We start from the raw sequence: 23,373 nt of genomic DNA on the forward strand, positions 1-23,373 counted from the left end.
TTAGGAAGACTGGGCCCTTGAGGTTAGCACTAGCAAGATGCTTTGCACATGAACAGGAAGTTCAAATTTGTCAAAGAGGACAAACAGAGGTTAGCGAGGATTTTGACTGGAGAGTTTACGAGGAGATGCCCCTGCTGCAGGGACAAAGTGGCCTATACCTGAAGGCAGTAGGACAGGCCACAGCACCGGTACACAACCAGGAGGATCATAAATTCTCAACCAAGTCAAAAGAAAGACCAGATCATGAATCGCTCCAGCCATGGACTTCCATCGCCAGTATGAACAGAAGGTCAGAGGAGGGAACTATCTAACCGTCAGCAGACCCCTGTCCAGGGAGCAGAGCAGTCCCCGCTCCACCGCAGAGCTCAGTGAGGATCCAACAGGATGGCTCATGGATCCACCTTCTCCCTGCTGCCATGTGTATCCAGTAAGCCCTCTTCTTGTACCAGAGGCCGTGTTGGAGAAGGGAAAGATGATGGGACAGACCTAAGAGAGAAATTTTATCTAAAGGAGCTGTTTGAATTACTGCACTGGAATGAGAGTTCAGGATTAGGTTAAATCTAATTAGCCCCTCCCCAAGGAGGTAGGAGTTTGAGAAGGAGAGCATAGTAGCAGCAGAGAATGAGTCCTTTGTTGCACACATCCAAATTACAGTGTGAGCAAACATTCCATCCCTGCCACACTTGTTTATTTATATGTTTCACAAAATTGTGAATTCCTCAGCCCCAGATCCTGGTAAGGGGCAAAAAGGCAAGAAGGCTCAGAATCCCTGTGGGTAAGAACCAAAATTAAAGGTATGGAAATGAGGCAAAAATAACAATAGAACAAGCCTGGCAGTCAACAGCCAGGAGGGTGTAATACATGGAAGGGATGAGTCCACTGAGGGTGTTGGGGACAAGAGTGCCCTTTTTACATGATGCCCATGCATGTGCTGAGGACCATGTGATAGTCTAACAGGGATACACCAACAGATCATGTCTGATGTCTCCTGTGTCCGTAATCCCTGGGGCTGGACCAGAGTTAAATGAATGAATCAATGAGTAAATGAACAAAGCTCAAAATAAAGTCATTTGACTAAAACAAGTGAAAGCAGGGTTGAGAAGAGAAGCAAGGCAGGAAACAAGAGCTGCTGCTCCCACTTCCAGCATTAACCTCACCCCCTTCTGTTCAACCCAAAGCGTCACCTCCAGCCAGAGCTCATTTAGGGGCATGTCTGAGATCATGCCTGGTGCCCAAGGCAGGAGACTCAGAGGAAAGGCCTTAAACACTGGGACGGTCCCCATCTTGGAGCTTTCTACGCTTCTACTGTGGGATTCAATGAGATGATATGTCAAGCTCTTTAATCAATGTGAGTTCACCAAAGGAACCAAGGCAGATTTGGCATCTTCTGTCGCATCTCTTCTACCTGCATATGTTAGGGGCTGTCCTTTCTCAGTGTCCAGTGATCCATTCTGGAAGATGTCTGCAGATAGACATCAAGATTGCACATATAGTTACCCTATTTTCCCCTTCTTGAAATTCAGAATCTGCCTCCTCCCTTGTTTTCTGGTTTCCTCTAAGGTGAATGACAGTGATTTTGCTTTATACGACAGCTGCCTTCAGTTCCTGAAGATAGACTTTACTTCAGCCTAACACACCCTTCGCCCAGCTGGAGAGCCTCTCTTGCTCCCAACCCACCTATCTAAGACTGTAGCTCCCCTCAATTTTGTTTGGTCCTCCAACCAGTTGGAAGAAAATTTAACTCATTCATTCTACAATTATTTGTTGAGTATCTACTATGTGACAGACACTAGTTTAGGTATTGGAGAGATAGCAATGAGCAAAACAGCCCCACAGCCCTGCCCTTATGAAGGATACACTCTAGTAAGAACTAATGATTGGAACTAATTAAACACATACATTTTTTTTCTCCTTCATATATGTAAATCAAGAAGAGTTCATGTCTCATGTCACATTTCCCAAAGCATCTTTCATGAAATACATGTTACTAGTTATAACATGGGGAAAAAGTGTTTCTGTGGTCAAATAGGGAAAGAGGTTTCAGCTGGGCACATCTCAGAGTTTTTAACAGGCTAACTGCTTTGTGTGTTTTCAAGAGAAGGTGATGATGTGCAGGTTACCCATACTTATATGACCACAGAATTCTTTTTTCACTGTTACAGTACCTGGAACTTTATAGGTACCTGTGTTCGACTGCTGTTGCTCCCTCTGCCCTCCAGTTCTTGCCTACCCAGAAGACTCATCCTTGAAGGCTTAGCCCAACTTCCTTGTCCTCCAGGAAGTATTCCCTGACCTCCTGGGCAAAGGCAGGTGCTTCATCCTCCGTGTTCCCCACAGTGCCTTTTACCCTCCCCCTCTATCACTATACATGAACTCGATGGTAATGTTCTCTTTCTCAGTTCTCCGGATCAGCAATTCACATTCTCTCAATGGCACATTAGAAGCAAGATAAATAAAAGCAAAGCTGGCTTTCATAAAGCCCACCATTGCAGATTCAGGTTACAGGCAGGCAGTCCTTACGCTCATCCCTTTTCCTACAAATAATTCAGTCTAATGCTGCAGAGGTGGTAGAGGGCGGGATCTGACCCTAAACATCAGCCTCAGTGAAAGATTCTTCTGAGGTCCCTGTGCAAGAATTCTGCTCAGTCAGCAGTCCCCAGAACACCCTCCTGGACCAGGCCAGGGACCTTCCCAAACTGTTAGGACTCATTCAGTCAGTCATTTAACAAACATATACAAGCATTAGCTAAATGCCATGCACTGTGCTGCATGTTAAAGATACATAAGGGAGCAACGTATCTTGCTAGAAGTGGCCCTTCTCACTTGTGAAATTTTGGGGGGATCCCAGGCTAAGGCAATCCTTCTTCCAAAGTCCAGCCTGGGAGTGGAGAAGACTCTTCCTACCCTCTTTGCCACCCAGGGTGGGACTCTAAACTCCCCCTTTCTCTGTCTCTGGCCATCTCTGACAGGTTGCTCTCTTCTGTTGAAATGTCCCTGACCCACAACAGTCTGACTCCCTGGGGTGGGGTGGGGCTGGGGTTGAAGAGCATATAGAGCCAACAGGTCTCTCCTTCCACCCTCCCAGTCTCGGACATAAAGAGAACAGATGTCAGCCCAGGAGACCCCACCAGCCCCCAAGCAAGCCAGGCAGGATCCTAGGGTGGCAGCTCACAGGCCCTGGCCCTTCAGCGGTCAGGGCGGTGCTGCTTCCTGCCCGTCTGTTTGGGAGCACATGCAGGAGACATGAGCAGATGTTTGGCAGATGTTCAACTTTTTCCACACCAGCCAACAATAACACAGCTCAGAAACCATGAAGGAAGGGAGAAAGGGAGGAGACTCTTGCTCAGCAGCTAGGGGCTGCCATAGGAGACACCATCTCTGGCTCCCTCTGGGATGGGAGGGAGGGAGTGTGCTCATGTGTGACTCTCATGCAGTGAGTGAGAACATGGGGCAAACAGTGCCAGTGTTCTGGGTGGGGACCTGGGTGGGTCAGGCTATTTGCTCAGCTCCCTAGACAGAGCCCACAACCCCAAAGCCAGCCAACGTGGCAGGAATTTGGGTCTATCAGAAACTGAAGGGCTGGGGGTCAGGCTGGCTAAAGTGTGGCCCCAAGCTCCCTCCTGGACACTGGAGGGCATCTCTGATTCTCTCTCCCACTGAGACTGGATGTGCCCTCCCAACCTTGTCCAGCACAAGGCTCCAGATAGAGCTCATCATCAGAGTTGGTACTTGAAACTGAGCCCAAGCACCATGCATCTGGGCTTATGGGATGTGAGTGTTAACTGAGTTTCCAGGTGTGCCAAAGCAGCCTGAGGGTGACTCAGGCAACATGGCACAGCTTTCTGCCAAAAACTGTCTGTGGTCACACCATGGATTAAAGCAGAGGTGGGGGAACGCCCGGCTCCCGGCCCTTCTCTACCACCCTCACCACTCCCTGCCACCCCCATCTCCTCTGTGCCTGTTTGCTGCCCCACACTGTTCCACACTTGAGCTGAGAAGTCCCCTTTACATCCTCCTTTCCACTCATTCAATCACACCCTGTGGGTCTGGTTCCCCTTGGAGGGCATGTTTATAAAGCCCGTCTGAATGTAGGACTTGAATGTATACCTAAGATTGCTCCCCATAACGCGCTGTATTATTGCTCAATTTCTAATCTTAGTGACTCAGTTCAATTCAGCAAAAATGCATGAAGGGAGAGGACTTCCAGGAAAGATGGCAGAATAGGGAGCTGAAGTACTCAATCCTACTCCAAAAACAGCTATGGACAGGCAGAAAGTGTCTGAAACAACTGATTACCCTGGGGCTCCACAGGCCAGGGGAGCACAGAACAGCGTCCAGGGAACAGCGGGGCAAAGAGACTGAGACACCGCAGTAAAGAACTGTGAATAGAGTGCTCGGCGGTGGCTCTAGTGTTCACTCCCCACTCTCAAGGCAAACCACCTTGGGTCGGTTCCTGGCTGGCTGCTATGGACGGTGAGGTACATAAAAGCCCTCTGCCCCAAGAATGGAGGGGGCACAGCTGAGTCAAAATCTTAGCCCACCCCGTACAAGGACTGCCCTGCCATTGTTTCAACCCCACCGGTGAAAAGGGCAAAGGAGGTGGGAGTTCAAAGGTGTGGGGCCTTCTTAGGACTGCAGGGAACAGTTTGCTGAAGAGCGCCATCTGCTGGCCAGGAAAGCACAGCTTTGGGGGGCTGTCAAAAAGACGTTATGGTATCTTTCCCGACACCCTCCCCAGGGCTTTTTGTAAGTAATCTGCGCCCCCTTTGTGCGCTCTTGGCCCTGTTTTGGCTGGGAAACACTGACTTGGGAGAGTTCCCTCTGGAGTGACACTCCTCCCAGAATTTGCCCTCCAGGCAAAAGCAGCTAGAGGCAATGAAAAGAGAGTGAAAACAAAAAACAAAAAACTGTAGAGCAAAACAAAAACAAATAGAACAGATCCAGATTCCCAGAGAAGGAACAGAGGGAAGAAAGCTTTCCCCGGGGGTGAAACAATTGTACAAATAATACAATCTTTAAAAATGCCACAAACCCTGGGCAAGAATAAAATGAAGAAGACCTGAAAGAACTGATTGGTTAAACACAGACAATTTTAAAAGTCTAGAATAAGTTGAACAAAGTGTCAAATAAGAGCCTTAACACAAAGCCAATCAACAATAAAACCCTAGGCAAGAGAGAGAAACTGAGGTTCAGAGTAAACTCATCAAGATAATCAGATGCCTAGACACCAGCAAAATATTGCAAGCCATACTAAGAAATGGAAAGATGTGGCTCAGTCAAGGGAAAAAATGAAAACTTCAGAGAAGAAATAGAATTTGGAACAACTAATCAAAGATGTTCAAACAAACCTCATAAATCAATTCAAGGAGATGAAGGAAAATATGGTTAAAGAGATAAAGGATATTAAGAAGACACTGGGTGAATACAAAGAAGAATTTTAAAAATGTGAAAACAAACATAACAGAACTTACGGGAATGAAAGGCACATTGGAAGAGATTAAAAATACACTAGAGGAGAGGCGGGGCAAGATGGCAGACTGGTGAGCTGTAAGTTTTAGTTACTCCTCCAGGAAAGTAGGTAAAAAGCCAGGAACTGCGTGGACTGGACACCACAGAGCAATCTGACTTTGGGCATACTTCATACAACACTCATGAAAACGTAGAACTGCTGAGATCAGCGAAATCTGTAAGTTTTTGCGGCCAGGGGACCCACGCCCCTCCCTGCCAGGCTCAGTCCCGTGGGAGGAGGGGCTGTCAGCTCCGGGAAGGAGAAGGGAGAAGTGCAGTGGCTGCTCTTATCGGAAACTCATTCTACTGATTCAAACTCCAACCATAGATAGGCTGAGACCAGACACCAGAGACTCTGAGAGCAGCCAGCCCAGCAGAGAGGAGACAGGCATAGAAAAAAAACAACACAAAAAACTCCAAAATAAAAGCGGAAGATTTTTGGAGTTCTGGTGAACATAGAAGGGGGAAGGGCAGAGCTCAAGCCCGAGCTCAGGCCCTGAGGCGCATATGCAAATCCCGAAGAAAAGCTGATCTCTCTGCCCTGTGGGCCTTTCCTTAATGACCCTGGTTGCTTCGTCTATTAGCATTTCAATAACCCATCAGATCTCTGAGGAGGGCCGTTTTTTTTTTTTTTTTTTTTTAAATCCTTTTTTCTTTTTCTAAAACAATTACTCTAAGAAGCCCAATACAGAAAGCTTCAAAGAATTGCAATTTGGGCACGTCAAGTCAAGAGCAGAACTAAGAGAGCTCTGAGACAAAAGGCAATAATCCAGTGGCTGAGAAAATTCAATAAACAACACAACTTCCCAAGAAAAGGGGGGTGTCCGCTCACAGCCACCATCCTGGTGGACAGGAAACACTCCTGCCCATCGCCAGCCCCATAGCCCAGAGCTGCCCCAGACAACCCAGTGTGACGGAAGTGCTTCAAATAACAGGCACACACCACAAAACTGGGCGTGGACATTAGCCTTCCCTGCAACCTCAGCTGAATGTCCCAGAGCTGGGAAGGGGGAGCAGTGTGAATTAACAGAGCCCCATTCAGCCATCATTTCAGCAGACTGGGAGCCTCCCTACACAGCCCAGCAGCCCAGAACTGCCCTGGGGGGACGGCACTCACCTGTGACATAGCACAGTCATCCCTCAACAGAGGACCCGGGGTGCACAGCCTGGAAGAGGGGCCCACTTGCAAGTCTCAGGAGCCATACGCCAATACCAAAGACTTGTGGGTCAGTGGCAGAGACAAACTGTGGCAGGACTGAACTGAAGGATTAGACTATTGCAGCACCTTTAAAACTCTAGGATCATCAGGGAGATTTGATTGTTAGGGCCACCCCCCCTCCCCGACTGCCCAGAAACACGCCCCACATACGGGGCAGGCAACACCAACTACACACGCAAGCTTGGTACACCAATTGGGCCCCACAAGACTCACTCCCCCACTCACCAAAAAGGCTAAGCAGGGGAGAACTGGCTTGTGGAGAACAGGTGGCTCGTGGACGCCACCTGCTGGTTAGTTAGAGAAAGTGTACTCCACGAAGCTGTAGATCTGATAAATTAGAGATAAGGACTTCAGTAGGTCTACAAACCCTAAAAGAACCCTATCAAGTTCAGCAAATGCCACGAGGCCAAAAACAACAGAAAATTATAAAGCATATGAAAAAACCAGACGATATGGATAACCCAAGCCCAAGCACCCAAATCAAAAGACCAGAAGACACACAGCACCTAGAGCAGCTACTCAAAGAACTAAAGATGAACAATGAGACCATAGTATGGGATACGAAGGAAATCAAGAAGACCCTAGAAGAGCATAAAGAAGACATTGCAAGACTAAATAAAAAAATGGATGATCTTATGGAAATTAAAGAAACTGTTGACCAAATTAAAAAGATTCTGGACACTCACAGTACAAGACTAGAGGAAGTTGAACAACGAATCAGTGACCTGGAAGATGACAGAATGGAAAATGAAAGCATAAAAGAAAGAATGGGGAAAAAAATTGAAAAAATCGAAATGGACCTCAGGGATATGATAGATAATATGAAACGTCCAAATATAAGACTCATTGGTGTCCCAGAAGGGGAAGAAAAGGGTAAAGGTCTAGGAAGAGTATTCAAAGAAATTGTTGGGGAAAACTTCCCAAATCTTCTAAACAACATAAATACACAAATCATAAATGCTCAGCGAACTCCAAATAGAATAAATCCAAAAAAACCCACTCCGAGACATATACTGATCACACTGTCAAACATAGAAGAGAAGGAGCAAGTTCTGAAAGCAGCAAGAGAAAAGCAATTCACCACATACAAAGGAAACAGCATAAGACTAAGTAGTGACTACTCAGCAGCCATCATGGAGGCGAGAAGGCAATGGCACGATATATTTAAAATTCTGAGTGAGAGGAATTTCCAGCCAAGAATACTTTATCCAGCAAAGCTCTCCTTCAAATTTGAGGGAGAGCTTAAATTTTTCACAGACAAAGAAATGCTGAGAGAATTTGCTAACAAGAGACCTGCCCTACTGGAGATACTAAAGGGAGCCCTACAGACAGAGAAACAAAGACAGGACAGAGAGACTTGGAGAAAGGTTCAGTACTAAAGAGATTCGGTATGGGTACAATAAAGGATATTAATAGAGAGAGGGAAAAATATGGCAAACATAAACCAAAGGATAAGATGGCCGATTCAAGAAATGCCTTCACGGTTTTAACGTTGAATGTAAATGGATTAAACTCCCCAATTAAAAGATATAGATTCGCAGAATGGATCAAAAAAAATGAACCATCAATATGTTGCATACAAGAGACTCATCTTAGACACAGGGACACAAAGAAACTGAAAGTGAAAGGATGGAAAAAAATATTTCATGCAAGCTACAGCCAAAAGAAAGCAGGTGTAGCAATATTAATCTCAGATAAAATAGACTTCAAATGCAGGGATGTTTTGAGAGACAAAGAAGGCCACTACATACTAATAAAAGGGGCAATTCAGCAAGAAGAAATAACAATCATAAATGTCTATGCACCCAATCAAGGTGCCACAAAATACATGAGAGAAACACTGGCAAAACTAAAGGAAGCAATTGATGTTTCCACAATAATTGTGGGAGACTTCAACACATCACTCTCTCCTATAGATAGATCAACCAGACAGAAGACCAATAAGGAAATTGAAAACCTAAACAATCTGATAAATGAATTAGATTTAACAGACATCTACAGGACATTACATCCCAAATCACCAGGATACACATACTTTTCTAGTGCTCACGGAACTTTCTCCAGAATAGATCATATGCTGGGACATAAAACAAGCCTCAATAAATTTAAAAAGATTGAAATTATTCAAAGCACATTCTCTGACCACAATGGAATACAATTAGAAGTCAATAACCATCAGAGACTTAGAAAATTCACAAATACCTGGAGGTTAAACAACACACTCCTAAACAATCAGTGGGTTAAAGAAGAAATAGCAAGAGAAATTGCTAAATATATAGAGACGAATGAAAATGAGAACACAACATACCAAAACCTATGGGATGCAGCAAAAGCAGTGCTAAGGGGGAAATTTATAGCACTAAACGCATATACTAAAAAGGAAGAAAGAGCCAAAATCAAAGAACTAATGGATCAACTGAAGAAGCTAGAAAATGAACAGCAAACCAATCCCAAACCAAGTAGAAGAAAAGAAATAACAAGGATTAAAGCAGAAATAAATGACAGAGAGAACAAAAAAACAATAGAGAGGATAAATATCACCAAAAGTTGGTTCTTTGAGAAGATCAACAAGATTGACAAGCCCCTAGCTAGACTGACAAAAACAAAAAGAGAGAAGACCCATATAAACAAAATAATGAATGAAAAAGGTGACATAACTGCAGATCCTGAAGAAATTAAAAAAATTATAAGAGGATATTATGAACAACTGTATGGCAACAAACTGGATAACATAGAAGAAATGGACAATTTCCTGGAAACATATGAACAACCTAGACTGACCAGAGAAGAAATAGAAGACCTCAACCAACCCATCACAAGCAAAGAGATCCAATCAGTCATCAAAAATCTTCCCACAAATAAATGCCCAGGGCCAGATGGCTTCACAGGGGAATTCTACCAAACTTTCCAGAAAGAACTGACACCAATCTTACTCAAACTCTTTCAAAACATTGAAAAAAATGGAACACTACCTAACTCATTTTATGAAGCTAACATCAATCTAATACCAAAACCAGGCAAAGATGCTACAAAAAAGGAAAACTACCGGCCAATCTCCCTAATGAATATAGATGCAAAAATCCTCAACAAAATACTTGCAAATCGAATCCAAAGACACATTAAAAAAATCATACACCATGACCAAGTGGGGTTCATTCCAGGCATGCAAGGATGGTTCAACATAAGAAAAACAATCAATGTATTACAACACATTAACAAGTCAAAAGGGAAAAATCAATTGATCATCGCAATAGATGCTGAAAAAGCATTTGACAAAATCCAACATCCCTTTTTGATAAAAACACTTCAAAAGGTAGGAATTGAAGGAAACTTCCTCAACATGATAAAGAGCATATATGAAAAACCCACAGCCAGCATAGTACTCAATGGTGAGAGACTGAAAGCCTTCCCTCTAAGATCAGGAACAAGACAAGGATGCCCGCTGTCACCACTGTTATTCAACATTGTGCTGGAAGTGCTAGCCAGGGCAATCCGGCAAGACAAAGAAATAAAAGGCATCCAAATTGGAAAAGAAGAAGTAAAACTGTCATTGTTTGCAGATGATATGATCTTATATCTAGAAAACCCTGAGAAATCAACGATACACCTACTAGAGCTAATAAACAAATTTAGCAAAGTAGCGGGATACAAGATTAATGCACATAAGTCAGTAATGTTTCTATATGCTAGAAATGAACAAACGGAAGTGACACTCAAGAAAAAGATACCATTTTCAATAGCAACTAAAAAAATCAAGTACCTAGGAATAAACTTAACCAAAGATGTAAAAGACCTATACAAAGAAAACTACATAACTCTACTAAAAGAAATAGAAGGGGACCTTAAAAGATGGAAAAATATTCCATGTTCATGGATAGGAAGGCTAAATGTCATTAAGATGTCAATTCTACCCAAACTCATCTACAGATTCAATGCAATCCCAATCAAAATCCCAACAACCTACTTTGCAGACTTGGAAAAGCTAGTTATCAAATTTATTTGGAAAGGGAAGATGCCTCGAATTGCTAAAGACACTCTAAAAAAGAAAAACGAAGTGGGAGGACTTACACTCCCTGACTTTGAAGCTTATTATAAAGCCACAGTTGCCAAAACAGCATGGTACTGGCACAAAGATAGACATATAGATCAATGGAATCGAATTGAGAATTCAGAGATAGACCCTCAGATCTATGGCCGACTGATCTTTGATAAGGCCCCCAAAGCCACCGAACTGAGCCATAATGGTCTTTTCAACAAATGGGGCTGGGAGAGTTGGATATCCATATCCAAAAGAATGAAAGAGGACCCCTACCTCACCCCCTACACAAAAATTAACTCAAAATGGACCAAAGATCTCAATATAAAAGAAAGTACCATAAAACTCCTAGAAGATAATGTAGGAAAACATCTTCAAGACCTTGTATTAGGAGGCCACTTCCTAGACTTTACACCCAAAGCACAAGCAACAAAAGAGAAAATAGATAAATGGGAACTCCTCAAGCTTAGAAGTTTCTGCACCTCAAAGGAATTTCTCAAAAAGGTAAAGAGGCAGCCAACTCAATGGGAAAAAATTTTTGGAAACCATGTATCTGACAAAAGACTGATATCTTGCATATACAAAGAAATCCTACAACTCAATGACAATAGTACAGACGGCCCAATTATAAAATGGGCAAAAGATATGAAAAGACAGTTCTCTGAAGAGGAAATACAAATGGCCAAGAAACACATGAAAAAATGTTCAGCTTCACTAGCTATTAGAGAGATGCAAATTAAGACCACAATGAGATACCATCTAACACCGGTTAGAATGGCTGCCATTAAACAAACAGGAAACTACAAATGCTGGAGGGGATGTGGAGAAATTGGAACACTTATTCATTGTTGGTGGGACTGTATAATGGTTCAGCCACTCTGGAAGTCAGTCTGGCAGTTCCTTAGAAAACTAGATATAGAGCTACCATTCGATCCAGCGATTGCACTTCTCGGTATATACCCGGAAGATCGGAAAGCAGTGACACGAACAGATATCTGCACGCCAATGTTCATAGCAGCATTATTCACAATTGCCAAGAGATGGAAACAACCCAAATGTCCTTCAACAGATGAGTGGATAAATAAAATGTGGTATATACACACGATGGAATACTACGCGGCAGTAAGAAGGAACGATCTGGTGAAACATATGACAACATGGATGAACCTTGAAGACATAATGCTGAGCGAAATAAGCCAGGCACAAAAAGAGAAATATTATATGCTACCACTAATGTGAACTTTGAAAAATGTAAAACAAATGGTTTATAATGTAGAATGTAGGGGAACTAGCAGTAGAGAGCAATTAAGGAAGGGGGAACAATAATCCAAGAAGAACAGATAAGCTATTTAACGTTCTGGGGATGCCCAGGAATGACTATGGTCTGTTAATTTCTGATGGATATAGTAGGAACAAGTTCACAGAAATGTTGCTATATTAGGTAACTTTCTTGGGGTAAAGTAGGAACATGTTGGAAGTTAAGCAGTTATCTTAGGTTAGTTGTCTTTTTCTTACTCCCTTGTTATGGTCTCTTTGAAATGTTCTTTTATTGTATGTTTGTTTTCTTTTTAACTTTTTTTTTCATACAGTTGATTTAAAAAAGAAGGGAAAGTTAAAAAAAAGAAAGAAAAAAGAAAAAAGACAAACAAGGAAAAAAAAAAAAAGTTGTAGTGCCCCCTTGAGGAGCCTGTGGAGAATGCAGGGGTATTCGCCTACCCCACCTCCATGGTTGCTAACAAGACCACAGACATAGGGGACTGGTGGTTTGATGGGTTGAGCCCTCTACCATAAGTTTTACCCTTGGGAAGACGGTTGCTGCAAAGGAGAGGCTAGGCCTCCCTATATTTGTGCCTAAGAGTCTCCTCCTGAATGCCTCTTTGTTGCTCAGATGTGGCCCTCTCTCTCTGGCTAAGCCAACTTGAAAGGTGAAATCACTGCCCTCCCCCCTACGTGGGACCAGACACCCAGGGGAGTGAATCTCCCTGGCAACGTGGAATATGACTCCCGGAGAGGAATGTAGACCCGGCATCGTGGGATGGAGAACATCTTCTTGACCAAAAGGGGGATGTGAAAGGAAATGAAATAAACTTCAGTGGCAGAGAGATTCCAAAACGAGCCGAGAGATCACTCTGGTGGGCACTCTTACGCACACTTTAGACAACCCTTTTTAGGTTCTAAAGAATTGGGGTAGCTGGTGGTGGATACCTGAAACTATTAAACTACAACCCAGAACCCATGAATCTCGAAGACAGTTGCATAAAAATGTAGCTTATGAGGGGTGACAATGGGATTGGGAATGCCATAAGGACCAAACTCCACTTTGTCTAGTTTATGGATGGATGTGTAGAAAAGTAGGGGAATGAAACAAACAGAGAAAGGTACCCAGTGTTCTTTTTTACTTCAATTGCTCTTTTTCACTCTAATTATTATTCTTGTTATTTTTGTGTATGGGCTAATGAAGGTGTCAGGGATTGATTTAGGTGATGATGTACAACTATGTAATGGTACTGTAAACAATCGAAAGTACAATTTGTTTTGTATGACTGCGTGGTATGTGAATATATCTCAATAAAATGATGATTAAAAAAAATAAAAAATAAAAAATAAAAAATAAAAAATAAAAATAAAAAAATAAAAAAAAAAATACACTAGAGGCATACAATAGCAGATTTGACAAGTAGAAGAAAGAAGAAGAAAATGGTATGTAGCAATGGTATGATAATTTAAGGTACTGAAAGAGAAAAACTGCCAGCCAAGAATTCTTTATCCAGCAAAACTCTTCTTCAAAAATGAGGGAGAGTTTAAAATAATCACAGATAAACAGAAACTGAGGGTTCATCAACAAGAGACCTGCCCTGCAAGAAATACTAAAGGCAGTTCTGCAGGCTGAAAGGAAAGACTGGAGAGAGATATTTGGAGGAGAGTGTAGAAATGAAGATTATCAGTAAGGATAACTAAAAGCATAAAAAGAGAGACAAAAAAGTTATGACATGTGAAACTCAAAGGATAAAATGGTTGAAATAAATACTGCCTTTACAGTAATAACATTACTGTATATGCTGTCCAGAAGACATACCTTAGACCCAAGGACAAAACTGGTTGAAAGTGAAAGGTTGAAGAAAAGCATTCCATGCAAAAAGTAACTAAAAATGGCTGGGGTAGCTATACTAACATTGGACAAAACAGACTTTAAATGCAAAACTGTTATAGGAGACAAAGACTATTGTAAAGACAAATAAGGACACTATGTATTAATAAAAGGGGTAATCCACCAATAAAGAATAATAATCATAAATACTCATGCACCTAACCAGGGTATCCTAAAATACATGTGGCAAACATTGACAAAGCTGAAGGGCGATAGATAGGTGCTTGCATAATATACTCTTTTTTTTTTTTTTCATAATATACTTCTAAGGTATGACACATACCCTTCTGTCAACAGAAGGGTACATGGGAAAAATCTAGACATTGCATACAAGGGACTATAATTCTTAGGAATACCATACTAGTATTACACAAATACTAGGGACAAATAATTGGGGGCTGATAAGAGCTGTTAGATGTTTTGGGTCATGAGAATTGTTTAAAATGGAGAGTGATGAGGATTGAGTGATGATAGTGTGAGAGATGGATGGATGATCGTGGATATAACATATGCTATGTGAACATAGGAACCTCCTATTTATAAGTCAGGCCCTCAATATTGAGGCTTGCTCAGGTGAAACTTACGGCTGTAAAGAGGAGGTTGAGCCCACCTGTAATTATGCATAGGAATCACATCCAGAGAAGTCTTTTTTTGCTCAAATGTGGACTTTCTCTTTCTAAGCCTAACTCTGCAAATAAATGCATCACCCTCCCCCATGATGTGGGACAGGACCCCCAAGATGAATGAGACTTCCTGGTGACGTGGGACATGGATCCCAGGAATGAGCCTGACCCTGGCATTAAGGGATTGAGAATGCCTTCTTGACCGAAAGGGGGGAAAGAAAGGCAACAAAATAAGGTTTTAGTGGCTAAGAGATTTCAAATAGTCAATAAGTTGTCCTGGAGGTTACTCCTATGCAAGTGTCACCTAGATAGGCCAAATAAGCTCAATATGATAAGCCCAAGTCAACAGTAGTCCCCAAAACCTTAAAGAATACCTGGATCCCTATCTGAGACTCTAAAAAAGTTTAACTCACTGAGATTATTCATCAGAAACTTAAATCCCTTGGAGTGCTTCTATGCCAGCTAAGTCCTGTAACCCAAAGGCAACAGCCTCTTCAAGAATATCAACTAGATGTGTCCCCTTTGCTCATAAAGTTCACACCCCTTTTCAACATAAACAGGTTAGGGTGGTCACTGCCTAGACATCCCTGAAGATTGGGAAAGTGATTAAACTAGGGGAAGGGGTAGCAACAGACAAGACAGAATTTAACAAAGGATTATGAATACTGAATCTGTATATAATTTTCTTTTTCTTAGTTGCTAGGGTATTAGACAAGCTGAAGGAAAGAATTGAAATGGTGGAACTGTAAACCTTAGCATCCTCTGAAATTTGTTCTATAGCTACTTGTTAAATTGTAATTTGAAAGATACACCTTTATATATATATATATTTCACAATAAGGAAATAACTGAAACTATGGTACTATAACTCATAACAACTTTGGAAATTTCCTATATATCTACTTATAAATCATACTTTGAAAGATATTACCTTTTTGTATATATGTTATATTTCATAATAAGGAAATAGCTGAAATTGTGAAACTGTAACCTATAACAGTCTTTGAAATTTGCTAACTACTTGTTAAATTGCACTTGGAAAGTTATTACTTCTATGTATATATGTTATATTCTACAATAAAAATATGATAGAAATAAAAAAATACAGTCACTTCTGATCCTAAAAATCTTAAAAAAAACACACACACAATGAGATATTATTTCACACCTACTACAATGGCCACTATTAAACAAACAGAAAACTGCAAGTGCTGGAGAGGATGTGGAGAAATAGGAGCAGTAATTAACTGCTGGTAGGAATGTAAAATGGTACATCCACTGTGGAAAAGAGTTTGGAGAGAGTTTGGTGGTTCCTCAGAAAGCTAAGAATAGAATTGCCATATGACCGAGCAATCTTGCTGCTAGGTATATACCCAGAAAAATTAAAAGCAGGGACACGAACAGACATTTGCACACCGAACTTCATAGTGGCATTATTCACAATTGCCAAATGATGAAAGCAACTGTGCTGGTCTAGATCTATTATGTCCCCCAGAAAAGCCATATTCTTTAATGCAATCTTGTGGGGACAGGCTTATTAATCCTTTTAATCAGGGTGTGACTTTTGATTCGGTTGTTTCCTTGGAGACGTGACTCACCCAACTGTAGGAGGGACATTTTGATTAGATCATTTCCTTGGAGGTGTGGCCCTGGCCCATTCAGGGTAGGTCTTGATTAGTTCACTGGAGTGCTTAAGAGAAGCTAAGAGCCGACACACACCCTGATGCTTAGAGATGCTTGGAGATGCAGACAGAAGGACATTTGGAGATGCTAAGCTAAAAGATGAAGCCCAGAGTTTCTCCGGAGAAGCTAAGAGAGGATCCCCAGACACTTAAGAGAGAAAAGCCCTGGAAGAAAGTAGCAAGGGTGCACGGGAGCAGAGAGGGAGAAGCCCAGAGACATTTTGGAGAAAGACATTTTGAAACACAACCCAAAAGTAAAGGACCAGCAGACTCCAGCCACATGACTTCCCAACTGACAGAGGTGTTCCTGACGCCACTGGCTTTCTTTCAGTGAAGGTAGACTCTTGCTGATGCCTTAGTATGGACATTTTTACAGCCTTATAACTATAAACTTGTAACCTAATAAATCCCCATTATAAAAGCTAACCCATTTCTGGTATTTTGCATAATGGCAGCTCTAGCAAACCAGAACAGCAACCAAAGTGTATATCAATCCTTGAATGGATAAACAAAACGCAGTATATACATATGATGGAGTATTATTCAGCTGTAAGAAGTAATGAAGTCCTGATGCATGTGATAATATGGATGAATCCTGAGGACATTATGTTGAGTAAAATAAGCCAGGTACAAAAGGACAAATATTGTATGATCTCACTGATACGAACTAATTATCAAAAGCAAACTCAGAATTAGAATCTAGAATACAGGTTACCAGGGGATAGAATGGAGATAAAGAAAGGGGAGGTGATGCTTAAATTGTGCAGAATTTCTATTTAGGTTGATTGTAAATGTTTGGAAATGGATAGTGTGAGTGTAATTAACAGCACTGAATTATGTTGGTGATGTAGTAGAAAGGGGAAGTTTTGGGTCATGTATGTTACTAGAAGGAAAGTTAGAAGATAAAACATAGGACCATATAATACAGTGAACCCTGTTGTAGATGATGGACTGTGGGTAACTACAAATATAAGAATGTTCTTTCATGAATTATAACAAATGTACAACACCACTACAAAGTGTTAATAATAAGGTGATAACTGGGAAAAAATACACCAGATGTAAAATATGGACTATAGTAAACAGCAATTCTTTAATATTCCTTCATCAATTGTAACAAAGGTACCACACTAATGCAAAGTCTCAACAATAGGAGGGAATATGGGAACACTGTATTTTTTACATGACTTTTCTGCAAACCTACACCTGTCTAATTTTTAAAAAAAACAATTTTTTTAAAAAACATGCTAAGTGAAAAAAAGGACACAAAGTACTACATATTGTATGATTCCATTTATATAAAATGTAAATAAAAATGAATTTATAGAGATAGAATTAGATTAGTGGTTATGCAGGGCTGGTGAAGGATAGAGGGATTGAGAAGCAACTGCTAAGAGGTATGGGGTTTTTCTTTTTGAAGTAACAAAAATGTTCTAAAATTGACTGTGGTGATGAATTCATAACTCTTGTGATTATACTAAAAGCCACTGATTGTACAGTTTGAATGGATTGTATGGTATGTGAATTTATCTCAGTAAAACTGCTTTTAAAAACTGCATCAAGGGCTTTGTGCCTGAAAGGCAGCACCATTTAGTGATTTCGCTCTTGGCCCTGGATTGAGATTGCCTGGCTCCCCCTAGTGTGGTAGGTTGAATGGTGAACCCAAAAGATATACCCTGTATACCCGGGAGCCTGTAAATGTTCCTTATTTGGAAAAGGTGTCTTTGCAGATACAATTAAGTTAAGAATCTTAAAATGAGGTCATCCTGGATTGCCCAGGTGGGATAACATCCAATGGCAAGTGTCCTTAGAAGAAAAGGGGAGAAGACACACAGAGGAGGAGGTGATGTGAAGATAGGCGAGATTGACACAACTACAAGGCAAGGAATGCCAAGCTTTGTGGGCAACCACCAGAAGCTGGGAAAGAGGCACAGAGTGGATTCTTCCCTAGAGCCTCCAGAAAGAACCAACCTGTCAACACCTTGATTTCAGACTTCTGGCTTCCCAAATTGTGAGAGAACACATTTCTGCTATTTTAAACTCCCACATGTGTCATACTTTGTCACAGCTGCCCTGGGAAACTAATATACCTAATTACTAGCTGCACAACATTGAGCAAGGTCAACTCTCTGTGGCTCAGTTTTGTCTCCTGTAAGTCAGATAATGACAGGACTTATGCCATGGGTTATATGAGAGGATTAAATTGGTGAATACATGAGAAAGCACACAGAGCAGCGCCTGGCACATAGTAGGTGCTCAATAAATGCTAGCTCTGAGGAGGAGGAAGAGGTTCTGGCATTGGGGACACAATACAGAGTAAGATTTTCTGCCCTCAAAGAGCTTACAGTCAAACATGGTGGACAGACAATTGAGCACACGATTACAATTCACAGTGCTGTGGCAGAGGGAGGACTAATGCATGTGCAATGCTATGCAATTCATTTTGCCTCTTTAAGTTTTCATTTCTTTAACCATGAAATGAGGGAGAAGAAAGGACTAACATTTGATAGTATGAGCCAAGCACTGTGCTGAACACTGGGCATACAGAGATTAAAACTATATACGTTCAGGATTCATCTAAGATGGAAGCATAGAGAGGAGTGGAAGCTAGTTAGTCCTCCTGGAACAACTAATAAACAACCAGGAACAACTAGTAAATAATCCAGAATAACTGCGGGGGGACAAATGTGACCATCCACTCAACATTCACCAACCTGAATTGGGAGGAATTCCCGAGATCACAGCATAAAATCTGTAAGTAAACCTGTGGATCCAAGCCAGGAGCCCTCTCCCCCCATGGCCCAAGCTGCAAGGCCTTGTGGTGCTAGAAAGAAGCTCTCTCTGAGCTCACCTGAGCTCCAACTGGGGTTTTAATTAACAAACGTGGACTGCTTGATACAAGCTATGAATCCCCAACAAGCAGACAGAGGCTTTGGGTGATGACTGACCTTGGAGAGCCAGAGGGTGGCTGCAGACTGGCCCTGAAGGGGGCTTTCTGTCCCTGTTTCAGCTCAGTGGAGAACCCTCTGCCATTTTCAGTTCCCAGCACTCTGACCCTGACAAGGGTGGAGATAGCACAGGCAGAGAGAGAGAGTATTCAAATGATAATGACCTCTCCCTAGGGGGTCTGTCTTCCATGGGAGGAGGGAGGTGGGGCCTGGCTCTACTACCCGCCTTCCATTCAGAGCCAGACCCCAGAGCCTGGGGGAAACAGCCACAGGTCACATCTCCTTACACTAGTCTGGAGTTACAGGCTGACAGGTGCCACCTGCTGGGCAGAAAAGCACAGTGATCTGGGGCCTCACAAGGTGTACAATTTTCTAAGACACACCCTCAGAGAAACCACATACTGAATAGTTCTTCCTTCTGGGACCACAGCCTGTCTTGGTCTGGGAAAACCTGATTGGGGTAACCAAGGAAATCATGCCTAGACAACAAAAAACTACAACCTACACTAAGAAAAATGAAGTTATGGCCCATTCAAAGGAACAAACTTACACTTCAACTGAGATACAAGAATTCAAACAACTAATACTAAGTCAATTCAAAAAGTTTAGGGAAGATATGGCAAAAGAAATGAACCGTATAATGAAAACACTGGGCATACATAAGGTAGAAATTGAAAGTTCGAAAAACCAACTGGCAGAATATATGGAAATGAAAGGCACAACACAAGAGATGAAAGACACAATGGAAACATACAACAGCAGTTCTCAAGGGGCAGAAGAAAACACTCAGGAACTGGATAACGAGGCACCTGAAAGCCTACACACAAAAGGACAGGTAGAGAAAAGAATGGAAAAATATGAACATCTCTGGGAACATAAGGACAAAATGAAAAGCAAGAATGTAAGTGTCATTGGTGTCCCAGAAGGAGAAGAGAAGGGAAAGGGGGCAGAAGCAATAATAGAGGAAATAATCAATGAAAATTTCCCATCTCTTATGAAAGACATAAAATTACAGATCCAAGAAGCGCAGCATACCCAAACAGAATAGATCTGAATAGGCCTATGCCAAGACACTTAATAATCAGATTATCAAATATCAAAGATAAAGAGAGAATCCTGAAATCAGCAAGAGAAAAGCGATCCATCACATACAAAGGAAGCTTGATAAGAATATGTGTGGATTTCTCAGTAGAAACCATGGAGGCAAGAAGGAAGTAGGGTGATATATCTAAGATACTGAAAGAGAAAAACCACCAACTAAGAATCCTATATCTGGCAAAACTATCCTTCAAATATGACGGCAAGCTTAAAATACTCTCTGACAAACAGAAAATGACCAAGTTTGTGAACAAGATACCTGCTCTACAGGAAACACTAAAGGAAGCACTGCAGACAGAAAGGAAAAGACAGGAGTGAGAGGTTTGGAAAACAATTTGGGGAGATAGTAGCCCAACAATGTAAGTACACTGAACAAAGATGACTGTGAGTATGGTTGAAAGAGGAAGGCTGGGACCATGTGGGACACCAAAACAAAGGACGAAGGATAAAGACTGGGACTGTGTAACTCAGGGAAACCTAGGGTGCTCAATGATTGTAATAAAAGGTACAAATATGTTTTCACATGAGGTAGAACAAATGAACGTAAACATTGCAAGGTGTTAAAAATAGGGTGGGATTGGGGGGAAAATACAATCAATGCAAACTAGAGACTACAATTAATGGAACATTGTATTATGCTTCCTTTAATATAACAAAGGCAATATACCAATGCTAAATGCATATGGGGGGGGGTGGGGAAGGGTGTAGGACTCCTGGCATTGGTGATGTTGTCTGACTCTTTATTCTACTTTAGGTTAATGTTATCTTTCCTTTTGTTTTTTTCTAGCTGTCATGTTTTGTTTTGGTTTGGTTTTTTTTCCTCTCTCTTTTTTTTTTCTTCTGTCTCTCTGCTTTCTTTGACTCTTCCTCCTTCTTTGTGGAAGAAATGGAGATGTCCTTATATAGACAGTGGCAATGGTGCTGAATACATAAATACTTGACTATACAGGGAACCAATGATTGTTTATTTAGGATGGAATGTATGGTGTGTGAACAAAACTTCCTTAAAAGAAATAGATTGGAAACGGAAAGCCGCTTCCGAAGAATCTCAAGAGATTGTAGTCAATGGGGATGGGGCGGCGGAAAGCGGCGTTCCACCCCCGAAAGCGGCTGCCTTCCCTCCGGGCTTCAGCATTTCGGAGATTAAGAATAAGCAGCGGTGACATTTAATGTTCACGCGATGGAAACAGCAGCAGCGGAAGGAAAAATTGGCAGCTAAGAAAAAACTTAAAAAGGAGAGAGAGGCTCTTGGTGATAAGGCTCCACCAAAGCCTACACCCAAGACCATCGACAATCAGCGAGTACATGATGAAACTATAGTAGACCCTAATGACGAAGAGGTTGCTTATGATGAAGCTACAGATGAATTTGCTTCTTACTTCAACAGACAGACTTCTCCCAAAATTCTCATCACAACATCAGACAGACCTCATGGGAGAACAGTACGACTCTGTGAACAGCTTTCTACAGTTATACCAAACTCACATGTTTATTACAGAAGGGGACTGGCTCTGAAAAAAATTATTCCACAGTGCATCTCTAGAGATTTCACAGATCTCATTGTTATTAATGAAGATCGTAAAACACCAAATGGACTTATTTTGAGTCACTTGCCACACGGTCCAACAGCTCATTTTAAAATGAGTAGTGTTCGTCGGCGTAAAGAAATCAAGAGAAGAGGGAAGGACCCCACAGAGCACATTCCTGAAATAATTCTGAATAATTTTACAACACGGCTGGGCCATTCTATTGGACGTATGTTTGCATCTCTGTTTCCCCATAATCCTCAGTTTATCGGAAGGCAGGTTGCTACATTCCACAATCAGCGGGATTATGTCTTCTTCAGATTTCACAGATACATATTCAAGAGTGAAAAGAAAGTAGGAATTCAGGAGCTTGGACCACGTTTTACCTTAAAATTACGATCTCTTCAGAAGGGAACCTTTGATTCTAAATATGGAGAATATGAATGGGTGCATAAGCTCCGGGAAATGGATACAAGTAGAAGAAAATTCCATTTATAAAGTACTGAGGAAATAGTATTGGATTTTGCTAAAAGGACTATCTTGAATTATTTTTGATAGAAGATCCTTTTCCAAATGGCATTTACTGATTTCATAAACCTTCCCTGACTGGACAAATTATAAAGTGCCATCAATTGCCACTGCTTATTGATAGCAAATACAATTAAAAGTCATCTTGGTAAGGGTTTAGAAGTTGTAGTTTAGGTGTCCTAAAACTTAATTCTATTTTGGGGTAACAGTGAGTAATTTGAGTTGGAATCAAGAGTCAAACCAACTTTCCCATGCACGTTTTCATAGAACATGTGGACTGCAGAGAATTAAAATATTTGGTGTAGATAAAAAAAAAAAAAAAGAAAAAAGAAAAAAGAAATAGATTGATGAAGAAAACTTGAGGCCACTAGATTGAGTGAAATAAGACAGACACATAAATGCAAATATTGCAGGGTCCCACTGATATGAACTAATTATAATATGTAAACTCATAGACATGAAATATAAGTTACCAGGATATAGAATGAGGCTAAAGAATAGGGAGCAGTCATTTATTATGAGCAGAATATTCAACTACGGAGAATTTAAACATTTGGAAATGGACAGAGGTGATAGTAGCATGTTGTGAGAATAACTAACAGTGCGGAAAGGTGTGTGAAGGTGGTGGCAAGGTAATCTCAAGAGTCACGTATGTCACCAGAAGGAAAGTTGGAGGTTAAAAGATGGGAATGTATGACACAGTGAATCTTGTGGTGGACAATGTCCATGATTAACTATACAAATATTAGAAATCTCTCTCACAAACTAGAACAAATGTATGACACTACAACTAGAAGTTAAAAATAGAGAGGCATATAGGAAAAATATATATACCTATTGCAAACTATATACTACAGTTATTAGTATTTTAACATTCTTTCAAATGTATGACACTATAACTAGACACTATAGCTAGACACTATAACTAGAAGTTAACAATAGAGAGGCATATAGGAAAAATATATATACCTATTGCAAACTATATAGTACAGTTAGTATTTTAACATTCTTCCAACAACAGTAACAAATACAAAACTATGAATCAATAATGGAGGGG

At 41.3% G+C, this 23,373-nt stretch overlaps 1 protein-coding gene across 1 annotated transcript; it reads left to right on the top strand.

Moving 5' to 3' along the window:
- Window positions 1-259: 259 nt before the first annotated feature.
- On the top strand, window positions 260-22,435 carry LOC119532746 (ribosome production factor 1-like). The gene is given in 2 exon segments (XM_037835074.1): window positions 260-368; window positions 21,274-22,435. Coding segments are annotated over 2 exon segments (1,122 nt in total). The 3' UTR covers window positions 22,287-22,435.
- Window positions 22,436-23,373: the final 938 nt, after the last annotated feature.

Source organism: Choloepus didactylus, chromosome 4 (genome assembly GCF_015220235.1).
Source record: "Choloepus didactylus isolate mChoDid1 chromosome 4, mChoDid1.pri, whole genome shotgun sequence".
Lineage (NCBI taxonomy): Eukaryota > Metazoa > Chordata > Mammalia > Pilosa > Megalonychidae > Choloepus > Choloepus didactylus.